The following is a 12697-nucleotide window of genomic DNA, read 5'->3' as shown; positions in this document are numbered from 1 at the left end:
CACTATGAAAATAGTAATAGTTGTGATTTGACTTCCAAAGAAGCCCAAAGCTTTATAATGAATACAGCATCATTTAATCGTCTATCAGCTTCAGGTGAGTTTAAAAAACATTATATTCCTTCAATGAGTTTAGTCGTTCACAACAGTGTCATACAGTAATAGCTGAAACCATCTCCGGTAAGTCAGTATTGTGTTATTCCCAGGACTTCTGCTAAATGACAGCTGGAAGTTATGAGTCCCAGCCTCAGAAGCTGGATAAATCCCTCCTCCCTCTCAGCAGCTAATGGATGTTCCTTACACAGTGTGGCTGCAGGCGAACATACGCACCTATGTGTTCATCATAGCGTGACAGGATACGAGCGAGAAAGGTGGAGGATAAGTCTGAAGTTTTAAAGAGCGAGAACAAGGTGTCGTGTAGAAGCCGCACATATGAGAACAACGTCACACAGAGAACGAATGGCTCTGCGAGGCGGCTCTCACCGAACCCCCACAGCTGGACACAAGTGGCCTCTTCTCCCAGTGCTTCAGCGCCGAGGTTTCATTCCTGTCATGTAACTGAAGGGAGGCAGAACGGGGGAGAGAGATGGATACATACCTTATGGCTAGGGTATGAATCATTTATTTAAGCTGCTCTATGCAGTGTCACATATCGGTAGCCACACACACAGGCAAGAGTAATTTTAAGACCTCGATACCCAGAGGTCTTCAGTCTGTGATGCTTTGAGAGAGCAAAGAAGAAAAAATGACAGTTCAGGATTTTTCTTTTTCTTTTTCTTTTTCTTTTTCTTTTTCTTTTAATTTTTTTTTTTTTTTTTGACCGAAAGTTGTTTTTGCTGATCAAAAGAAAGTTTGTATTTCACTCTGAAGTTAGGATTTCTTTAGTGTATTTAGGTATGGTTACCTGTCTATAGTTATACCTGCAGCTTTAATTAGCAAAACTGCGTCAAATACCTGTAAATATACATATGTAAGTCGCTTTGGGCGTTTTTACGAAGCGACTGATGCTGTTCGTTTTTCCTGGGAGGACAGTTTCTGTTATACCGTTCACACAGATTTACTGAAGCTCATTAAGTTTGTTTTCTTTTACTTCAAATTGTCATGAGGTGTTAATTCAACTCAATAGTGGCTTTGTGTTTCATAAAATTTCCCTTGAGGTGTCTTTATGTCTGTGTTGGTGAGCATCCTGGTAAATGAACGTTTTTTTTCCCCTCAATTACATCATTTTCAATAGCATAATTGAGCGCTTAGCTTTATTATTCCAAAGGTTAATTGATTTGCAGCGAGGGTACAGAAATACAACATAACACTTCAAAAAACATCTCCTCTCTCAGGCTTCTCTCTGGAGCTTTAGTAACAACAGGTTGGTCAGCCAATCAGAAGACAGGAAGTTCTTAGCCTCACTTCTGATTGGCTGACTGTTTTCTGAATAATTGAATAAAAATGTAGCAGATTTCACATAAACACTCAGAGAAACCAAATCCTGCAAGGTTGGATGGCGGGTCCAACTGAGGGCAGTGACTGCTTTGTTGTGACATCACAAAGTTACACAAGTCCAGATGGGTCGTTTTAAGGCTCAGTTTCTGAATACAGGCTGTGTGCATTTCTCTGTTGGACTGAGCGCTTTGATACCTTCACAGTATTAATACAAAACCTAGACCTGATCTATAATCACACTACACATGGACATCTCACTTCATATAATATGGGACCTTTAAAATTACCACTGAGTTTAATCAGTGCCTCCAAGGTTGTCTGAAGGCAGAAGTGCTACGATGTTGTTGAACAGTCTGCATGTGGAGGAGGTCCGTGTGTATGGAAAGATCAAGTAACGTCACACAACACAGACGTGTAAATCAGGCACTGACCAGGTCCTTTGGACAGTGTTGTCAGATCAGACACCACTTATATGGTTTGATTTGGAGGCAATAACTAAATGTATTTCATGTATGTCATTTTGGGAGCACAAGCCGTTGCTTTTATTATGAGCTGTGAGTTAGTCTGGTTTTGTTGCATGTCTCTGCGGTATCCCCAGGTCAAGTGGTGGTGGGTGTTCTTATTTTTGTTTTTCTTGTTATTTCCATAAAAAACAATTGAAACTCGCTCACATGAAGTGTGTGCAAAATACTTTGACTCGTAGATAAATTGACGCTCAGTTCCCAGCTCCAGGCATCGCACGGGGAATAGTTCCTATCTTGAATTAGCTCTCTCTGTTGGAGTGACACACTGATGTGCTCTCAGTGGGATATCTCTGTAATGTTTACAGACTGAGGGTGAAGGTGGTGCAGCACCCGCACGCTCTGTTTAGATCGTTGTCAATAATTTTGGATATTTAAAACAGGTCACGGGAGTTCTCATTAAAACTCATTAAAACTTGTTCCTTGACTCCCATAAAAGGTTTTGCTTTGACATGACGCTGCACCCGGCACAACCACCATCAGCACGCTGTTGGCGTTTTCGTTTTGTTTTCTTCACTTTTATCTCCGATGTTATTCTGCATAACAGGCTAAAAACATCTCTAAAGTGACTGCAGATAGGCAGTAGGTAAACATGATTGTTGTCTGTTGTCATTCTTTTGTCACTGTGTACTTTATGCTCGTTATGTTGTTGCTGCCGGGTGAATACCGCAGACCCACAAAGACGTACGTTCTGAGGCGGCGGAGTCTCTCACCGACAGCCCAGTGTTGTTTGGCAATTATAGAGTGGCAGAGTGAAGGCCGAAAGGATCATGCAACTCATTCCACAGTGCAGGATTAAAAACCACAGACTTAAATGAAACATGAGGCAGAGGGACTGACGGCAGATCAGTGGGAAAGTTTAATCAACAGAGCTGACGTGCGAGTCTGGAAGTGGAGAGAAAGTACTGAATGCAGTGACTCTGCTGGGAATTTACACTGCAGGGAATGTGACTGGCTATCGATGGTGGTTAATGCTGTGACTGCCTTAAAGGGAGGAAGTAAACAATCCATCAACCAAATCCATCCAGCCTATGTTATTCAGTAAATAACACAACAGAGACACAGTGATTGACTCTAGAGAGACTAGGGCCTGAATAAAGTCATTCATGGCTCATCAGTACGACCGCACTGTAAACATAACGCAGGTATCGCTGTTGATGGCCGTAGTGACCTGCAGTGACCCTGACTTAGAGGAACAGTCCTGAGTAGAGTCAGATTTTTATTAGCTTCTTTTTTTTGTTAGTTAGTTTGTTTGTTTGTGTATTTGTATTAGTTTTCTCTGGTAAAGACTGGGACCAGAATCTATTGTTATTCTTATGATAAAGTGACATTTAATTTACTCAATAAAAAAAGCAGAATTAGTTTTAAGTTACTTTCATGTTTTTCTGATGCTGTTGAAAGTCATTTTTGGTAAACACAAAAGAAAAAAGGGCCATTTTTTTGTAATTATAATTATTTGAGATGATGCATATACAAGTTAAGCTCTTCCATTATGTATGTGTAAATACTTGTAATGTATGGGGTCAAAATAATTATGCATTGAGACTTTAAAGCCTGTAAGAGATGCAGAAGAGTAAAAAACAAGCTCTGTTTTTAATCCCTCCGATTCAGTAAGAAAACAAACAGAAGTCTGACGTCCTGACTCTAAGTCTAACCAGACACTAATCTGATTCTGATCTTTCCTGTGTGTCTTTATATGATCGTCTGCATTCATCCAACAGTTCATAAACATAGCTAATTACATATTTTATTCTTACAAAGAAGCACGGTTTAAACAATGATGGCCCATTGTAAAAATGTGCATCCATTCATAAAAAAACATTTAGCTAAACTGCTTTTAAGTACTACACATCTCCGTATATGAGACAGAGTTTGCAAGCAGGACAATAAAACCAAGAATATAGTGGTTGCATGAAGATGTAAAGATTTAAACTGCAGTTTCATGGCAATGCTGCTTTTGTTTTGCTGGGAAATAATGACTTTGAATGAACGTGCAGCAATTTCATCTTCAGTTTAATGTTTGTGTTGTTCTCCTGCTTGTTTCTGTGACTTCTCTGTCTAAATTTCCGGTTCGTACCGGGTCGGATGGCAGTGTAGCCGCTAACTAGCTAACATCTGCTGGCCTCAGTGTTCTTCATACGCACTTCTCTCGACACCTCCCTCCATCACTGACCATCTGTCTTTGTGCGTCTGTCTGTTGTGCAGAAGCTGTCTGTCGTCACGGGACCCTTATTGCATTTGGCTCAAGTCAGGCAGCTGTGCCACGGTCTCACCTGGTTTCAAGTAAGTCTCACACACACACACACACACACACACACACACACACACCCGGTTATTATAGGGTACAGCTGAGAAATGTCACCACCATTCACAGCCATCAATGTTGAATTAATGTTGACTTTGAAATTGATGAAAAGCTACTTGACTTCCGTGCTGTTTGTATCTTGCTCCTCTTAAGTGCATGTGACGCTCGTTCAGGCTAATGGGGGGCACTGAAGCGCTGGTGTATTATTATGAGATATTGTCAGGTTGTAAAGTTATGACATTTAAAGAAAAATCAGTAAATGAGTTGCAGCCTATAGAGGGGTATAATGTCAATTACAAACATTACCGTAACTTTTTAAATTATCAGATATATTTCAAAGAACGATGCTAGTGTCTTTTCAGCACAGTCATTGTTTGCATGTGTGTTTGCATGTGTGCACATACTGGGGAGAATAAACAGTGTTTTACAGCCACCATTTCCCCTGCTCATCTTTGAACAGCCACAATAATACACCGCGATAACATCGCATATCACCATATTTGTCCTGGACTGTATGGAGATATTAAGTTTTGGATATCGCCCAAGCTTCAGTTGTAGAGAACAATAGCACACCATATAAATCAAGATTTTTAGAGGCGCAGAACTGAAAACGATGTAGTTTATGTTCACAAGAGATAGTTATGATTAGGATTTCAATGAAGAGATGATGAAATCCAGCTGTGGATTTCATGGGGAGGTAAAAGACAGCTGCTGGTGGGACAGTTATTACAAACAAAACTAGTGAAGATTCCAGATTTTACTACAATACCACGATTTCAGAATCGCTTTTTGGGAAATATATATCAAATGATGCACAGTACATTTAAAATATTTCCTTTTAATGGAATAGGGTCTCTGGTTTGATGGTTTCACTCCTACATGTAAATAAACAGTGTATGTGTGTGATAAGCAGACTGTCAGACAAGGTTGAATAAGGTGATTTTTACAACCTTAAAGCTTCTTAAAGGGCAAAATAAAAGGATGTTAAGGGATTAATTATGTGGTACGGTTTCAAATTCTACGTTGTCAATCAGCTCTTGCCCAGGCGGGGCAGAAAACCATAGCTGTTTTGATGTTTTTCTTGATGTTGCTCCTCTGGTTACCATTTTTGCTTTGACAGCTCATAGAAAAACACCTGTTTTAATATCAGTGATTGGGGAAGTGCCCAGGAGTAAAACATGCTTCAGACTTTCAGCCCATTAACAATGCAGCAGCAATTTTCTACCCAACATGATTCATTGTTGACTCCTCCTTTAACAGAGGTCTGCAGTCATGAACCACCAAGAGACAGGAGTGTGCAGATTTGCTCTCTAATCAAACACTCCAGCAGGAGCTTTCAGCTGCTAATTCTTCCCTGGACGAAGTTGTACTAATTAGTGTGATCAGACACTGTGCTGTTTGGTCAGTCTGAAAGCACATGGGTGGACACAGCTATATAAAGTCATTATTAGTTCTCTAACTCACAGTCACAGCGGACACATTTGTAACTTGGTCAATAATGTGAAGCCAAACAGGAGCAGAAGCAATCATTTTCATATCTGCTCTGGCTTCTCGGGTGAGTTGTTCAGCGCTGTGCAGATCAGCTGGACCTGCGCGAGCTGCTGAGGCAACAGTCTCTCGATAATCAACAGCTTATCTACAATTAAGACAAGCGGGCAAAGTCAACATAATGAAAATCTAACCAGCGCCTATTACTAAAACCCACAACATGTATCCATGTGATTAAATGTGCTGAAAAATAAAAATGTGGAGTCAGAAACGCTCCTTTAGCCTTAAAGCCTCTGAGTTCATGCTCACGCCTGATGGACTGCTGAGCTGGCAAGGACATTGAAGTTATTTTAGAGTAAACAAACGTGCTGGAAATACAAGTCAAGGACAGAGTGTTTTGTAAGCAGTGATGATGAATAACAATAAAATCAGCATTTAAACTAACCTTTATGCTGTTTAAAGCCCGAGCTTCTCAGCCGACTGTATCTCACCTGTAAACAGACAGGTGAGATTTAGTGTGGTCGCTCATTCAGCAAGACATATCCATGCTGGTAGATGAGAAGACATTAGAGACATGAGACAATAGAAATCTAATCAAAAATACTAATGTGGGCCACATTTCAAACTCTGAGTCTCACTGTCAGCCAACAAGGTTTTTCATACATGTACGTATATAGAGAGAATTCTGACTGTTGTTTCTAAATACAAGAATACAAGAATCATCTCATCATAACACAGTTCTTAAGTAAAAAAATAAGAAAGAAAGGGAAAGGATGGAGAGAAAAGGCAGTGTCGGTTACTGCTTTATGCAAATACAGTGGGAAATAAGAATATTTGATTGGACATTCACAATCAATTTACAGTCTACATAGACAAAGAAACGGCATTTTGGTTAATGAGCAGAAAGGAGGTGCCATGCCAAAAACTGAAAATGAATAAACCTAATTTCTTTCTTTAACAAGGGCACAATTACTCTTGTATACAAGCTAAAATGCTAAAATGCAATCTGATGTCAGTTCCATGTGCAAGCAACAGGGACGTTTCAATCACGCAGCAGTGCACCGCACCGCCTGGCAAAACTAGGGAGGAAAGATGGATGGATGGGTTGTTGGATGGACAGATGGATGGATGAGTAGGTAGACAGATAGATGGATGCAGTAAAGGGTAGCGGAGGAGGAGGAGGAGGAGGAGGCGGAGGGGCAGTTAAAGGTACTATTTTCTCCTCCTGTGTGCCTCCTGACAGTCAAGGACTTTGCATGTCCCCGTGTGGTTGACGTACAACCTGATGCTAAATCACCGCTCTTTTACCTCCATGTACATGGGTTCTAAATGGTGTGTGTGTGTGTGTGTGTGTGTGTGTGTGTGTGTGTGTGTGTGTGTGTGCGCTATAGATTGACATCCCACTACACTTCCCCTGCCCCTCCATTACACACACACACACACACACACAAACATGCAGAGAGCATCACTTCCACTGACGACTGGCTTCCCATAGATTATTTTGACGGCTGAAAATGTGCAGACCTGGAATTATTGCATATCGTCTGCTTGGCCAGTCAGACGTATTACTGTCCCTGCCCTCACACAGACAGAGGCTAATAGGATTTTTTTTTTCTTTCTTTCAGATGCTTGTTTCTGTGTGCTCTCTTATATTTGTGGATTTGACAGTGTGATATTTGGCTTCTTACTTAAATCATTCCATCTTTTGTTTTTGCGGCCCTCACAGAGTCGGGATGTTTTTTTCGTGCTGTTTTTAGGTTTTGTATTTTTAAAGGAATAGCCTCACACTTTGCCAGTTTTCTCGGCCGGTCACAGTGACTTCCTGGAGTCCCGTCTTGTCAGACGACCAGCTGTTTCCAGCAGCTGGTCGTCTGACAGTCTCATGGTGATGACAAGACTCCATGAAGCTGCTGTGCCCGTCAAAGAAATAACCACATTATCCTCCTGTCAAACAACAAACGTGTAGTTTTTACACTGCGGTTCTTGTATAGATTAAATAAGAAGGATATGATGTGTTGCTTAATGATCTTTAGAGGGGGGGTATGCAAATTTAGTGACCTTTAAGACCGAGCTGAGTTCGCTGTGTCCCCGCTGTGTGCTAAGCTAACCTACCTTAAAAGTTTATATTCAGCATGCAGGCATGAGCGTGTTTTTAAGGCCTCTGGTTAAGGTTGATCTGAAGGTTTGTAGTCTGAAGGACAGAAGGTGCTGTCAGCCCGTAATCACAGGAGTTACAATGTCACAGCAAAGAGATGCATTAAAACTTCCATGGAAACATCTAAAACCTCTCCTGTACCTTGATCCTTTGTTCGGACCAAATTGAACCCATACATCAACATTGAAGAAGTGAATTAAAAGGAATGTACTTGTTTGAAAAGACATTTTTGCTATGTTCTTCCACATGTATTCCTCCATGTCTCTGGGTCTTTACGAAGAAGCAAGTTACAAAACTTTGTGAGCTACAGATGGCAAAAGATTTATAGTTTTAAAGTTTAAAGTTTTATTCCTTCAACCTCTTGAACGCTACACTTCATTCTTCAGTCTTCATTTTTGCAAGTGAGTCAGATGAGAAGATTGATGCCACTCCCGTGTCTGTCCATTAAAAGCAAGGCTACAGCCAGTTAGCTTAGCTTAGGATAAACACTGGAAACATTGGGAAACAACTAGCCTAGCTTTGCCCAATGGTAACAAAAATCCACCTACCAACACATCTACAGCTCACCATGTAATACACTATGTCTGATAGCTGTCAGAAAAGTTGTTCCCTCCGGTGGTGTGAAGGGGTTGATGTTCTACTTCCTGTTGAGATGGAATATTGTGGATCATTCAATTAGTGTCATGTAATTAGTTTGAAACAGGCAGGATGTTAAAGAGTAAGAGGCAGCGTTGTTTAGAAATTGTTGGTACACACTGAGATACTCATTAAAGATGTACTGAGATTTTGATAGATAATGTTTTAGAATATTAATTAGCAAGATGGAAAAAGCTCTTTATTTATTTTTTCGTTGTGACTTTAAGTGCGAGCGAGTCTCAGGATTTGAGTTAAGGATGTAATTAAGATTAGGATTAGGTGTGTGGTTTGAGGTCAGGAGTTAGTAGCTGTCACTGGAGGCTGAGAGAGGGGAGAGAGGAAGTGCCGATGTGGCTTCACGCAGGCGAGGCGCTCCAAGCTGCTCGCTGAGGTTTGATTTATGAGCCGGTGTTGAGCGTGCAGGACGGAGCTGCGCTGGAAACCAACGGACCAGAACCTGAGAGAGATCAGCCAAAATATCCTGTGCAGACTCAACTATCAGCCCTCTGCCAGAGAGCGAGAGGAGTGTGGACGGAGAGAAGAACAAAGGAGACGAGAGGAGAGGATGAAAGGGAAAGGAAATAGGGGACAAAAAAGAGGGGGTAAATAAAAAGTTGTGAACTGAGAGAGGAAATTGACGTAAAGAGAGATGCAATAAAGGAGGGAAACATGAAGGGAAAACAAAAGGCGCAATGGGTAGAAGAAGGAGAAAATGTGGGAGGACGGGGGGGAGTGAATTTTTTCTGATTCCAAAGTGCAGAATATTGCAGAACATCTGTTTTTCATTTTGGTTTTTCTATTCGAGAAAAAAAAAAAAAAAAAAAAAACCCAATCTGCTCGGGCCGTCTGTGTGACATCTGATTTTAAACCTGCCTTAAGTGATATCTTTTATATATGTATATATAAATATATATATCACTGAAAGGAGGTGAGGAATAGCTGGTGAAAAGGGAGAAAGGAAAGGAGGATGATAAAGGGATGGAGATGGAGCGAGAGAAGGATGAACTGGTGTGAATCAGGCGGGCGGCAGAAAGAGCCTGACCAGAGTCTGAGATGAAGCAGCTCAATAGTCATCAACCTCCTGGGACTTCCTCCCCTCCCTCTCTCTCTCTCTCTCTCTCTCTCTGTCCGTCTATTTCTCACTGTCTCCTCTCTCACATCACTCTTTTCATGGACTATCAGCCTCTTCTTTTTTTTTTTTTTTTCCTCCAGTCCTTTCTCATCCAGAGGTGGCATAAATTTTAATGACTGATTTGTAGCTGATCCAGGGGATAGGAGGGGGAGGGGGAGAGGGGGGGGATTCACAGCCCTCTTTCTCTTTCTGTCTTTTCATCTCACACGTTGAAAGATTGTGTGGCTGGACGACTCAACTTCATAGCGTTTCGGGGTGTTTTACTTTTTGTGTCATCCATAATGCATCACTGTCGCCGAAGCACACTGCCAAAAACAAAACACGGCCAAGGACAGAAGACGGATAAAGACACTGGAAGGGAAAAGCAGGTCAGCTGTGTAGAGCAGGTTGAGATTTCTCTGTGGATAAAGCTGGTGATATTCTGTGTTTTTTGTTATCGTTAACAATTTGCACAAAAAGTCTTAAACCAACGGCGCGTCAAGCCATGACCTGATGCTTCCTCACTTCAGTAGCCTGTCGCTGGCACTCGGCTGCGAGCTCGCTGGTTCCTTAAGATGTGAATGGTTGAGAGCTGGTCACTAACGTGTACTTTCATTTAAAAATAAAATGCTCAAACAGCGAATCAAGGGAACATGAAAGCAGGAAAAGCTCTCTGATAGAAGTATGTTTAAGAAGGGAGGTCACAGTCACAGGCTGGTCCGAGGCTGAGCTCCAGTAGTTGCGATTCGCCAGTGGTAGGAACACATGTGGTCACGTTTCCATTTGACATGTCGAGGTACATTAGACAGGACGCGTCAGTCCGGGAAGGCGCTTGTTTTGGAGCATTGAGACGCATCACCGCAGGGGAAATAGATCGGTGACGTATTCCAGTCTTAAGACGCTGCTTACATAGAAAACAGTGGGTGTTTTGACACTGTGCCACAGATGTGCGTTGCCCTTGCGAGGAAAATACCAGGATTACTCAAAACCGACACGACTAGACACCCACACTTAACAGCTATTTCCACCAGCGTGCACAAATTTATTTTAACCCTGGCAGTCAGAGAGGAGCACAGATAGAACGGCTGAGGACTGAGGGTGAAAGGTAGACTGTTTAAGACTCGTGTCATTAGGCAATGCCCAAAATCCCGTGTGAAACTGAGTTAAAATACTAATATTGGATGAGATGAAGAGACTCAAGCCCGAGGACCTCATCAGAGCGAGGTGCAATTCTGAGCTGTGGCTTTGACTTGAAACCTGATTTATTTGATTCTAAAATACACCACAGCGCTCTGTCTCACCCTTTTGCTCGCCATTTTTAAAGTTTTCCCAGCTGCGTAACGTCAGCGGTCCGGAGTCCAGTCCTGAATATCAAACGTGTTTAAAAGTAGAAGTAATGAGAGCGGCGGACAGTGAGTGAGGTGTTGGGAAGGTGATTAGAGAAACGTTAAACACGACACATTGTAGGATTTTATCTCCTGACGCCAACTTGTTCTGATCCGTCGTCAGTCAAAGTCCTAATTTATAATCAGCCCTAGAATCATAATGTGTGTCCATGTCTTAAATGATGTGATGTGTGATCTATACATTTACTGTTTTTATCCTCCATAAATAAAGTTCATGTTTTGGTCATGTTCGGGTTTATGTGTTTTATAATTAAAGAGGGTCATTGATATTTTTTTTTTTTTGTATCCATCCGGCTTTTGGATAGAAAACAAATCTGTATTCATGCAGTTTGTCATGTTATCATGCGGGCTGCTCGTGAAATCATTATTTTGTGGCTGCATTTTATCTTGTTTATGGACTCTCATCCACAGGTGTTAATTCATGTGCAGACACCTCACCTTAAGTGAATACATCTGTGCGGTATGTTATTAAAGGTTGAGTCAAACCGCATTCATTAAAACCCTGGAAACGAGACGGGCCAAAAAACTGTATTTTCTGTATCTGCTAAATGGAATCAGTGTTGTGTCGCTGAGTGCAAAGCTCTTTTTTATTATCAATGCCCAGGACAACACAAATAACGATCACGCACGGCAGAACTGTGAAACCAGGTGGAAGAAAGTCACTTTGTTTGGCCAAGTGAGAACAATTCCATTAACATACTCGGATGGCAGCGTCGCATCATCGTGCAACTGAAAATTCAAATCGGGCCAATTGTCCTCACGATGCTCGCTACAGTAAGAGAGCGACCGAGCCGGCTGCAGGACACGAACCCAGGCTGCAAGGGTTTATTGGGTAAAAGCAGACAGATGTCGATATCCGACAGCCAGCAGCGTCTTTGTGTGTTTGGAAAGCCGAGCAGAACAAAATGAATTCTTGCCTGATGGTCGTGTTCAGCTGTTTATTCAAGTGCATGAACACCAGAGAAGGTCAATTACAGTGAAGAGCGCGTGACAAGTTCTGGCGTGCTTTTTCAAACGTAAAGGTGACCTGTCATCCCACCTAGTTAACTAAACTCTGTTTTGCAAGCTGTGGTTCTCTTCAGCTCAGTGTGTAAAGTCCCCCTTCCTCTCCAAAAGTAACCTGTTTTGCTATTCCATCCACTGAATATGGAAAGTTCCTCTGTGCTGATCTTAAACCCGAGTTTTACATGTGGGCGTATGAAATGGTTTCACAGGTGTGATGTGGAAACTTGAAGCCTCCAGTGCAACTTAACACTGAGAATGGACTTTTCATATTCATATTTGATCTGAACTTTTCCCTTCGGCAGATGGAGTATGTAATTTTAGCAACTGTGTCATTATCTTTGTCTTTTCAGTATTAGGGACGTAACGGTTCGCAAAACTCACATTTTGGTAAATATCTCGGTTTTGAATCCACGGTTTGGTATGTTTTCGATACAGTGGAACAAACGATGTGAGAAACATTCCCTTTCTTTTAATTTATTATGAATTCAACTAAACTAAACTTGTAACCCAGTGGCAAACTGGCCATAACTTCAAATTGCATAACTTGTTGTTTCTTGAGCACAAGAAATTCGCATCGTGCACCGAGCGGCACAGCGCAAATACATGAACTGTTACACCCCTAATCAATATTATCAA

General features: G+C 41.6%; 1 protein-coding gene across 3 annotated transcripts in view; it reads left to right on the top strand.

Moving 5' to 3' along the window:
* The window catches only part of LOC111222419 (semaphorin-6D-like), a 152009-nt gene that overhangs the window by 116410 nt on the left and 22902 nt on the right, over positions 1-12697 (top strand). For all 3 annotated transcript variants that reach the window (XM_022746138.1, XM_022746136.1, XM_022746137.1), the window contains one exon: positions 4161-4238. In XM_022746138.1, coding sequence (XP_022601859.1) covers positions 4161-4238 — 78 coding nt within the window. The remainder of the gene's footprint in view (positions 1-4160; positions 4239-12697) is intronic.

Source organism: Seriola dumerili, unplaced genomic scaffold, assembly GCF_002260705.1.
Source record: "Seriola dumerili isolate Sdu_G_001 unplaced genomic scaffold, Sdu_1.0 BDQW01000092.1, whole genome shotgun sequence".
NCBI lineage: Eukaryota > Metazoa > Chordata > Actinopteri > Carangiformes > Carangidae > Seriola > Seriola dumerili.
Note: the sequence above shows the minus strand (reverse complement) of the source record. Positions and strands in the feature narration are given on the sequence as shown.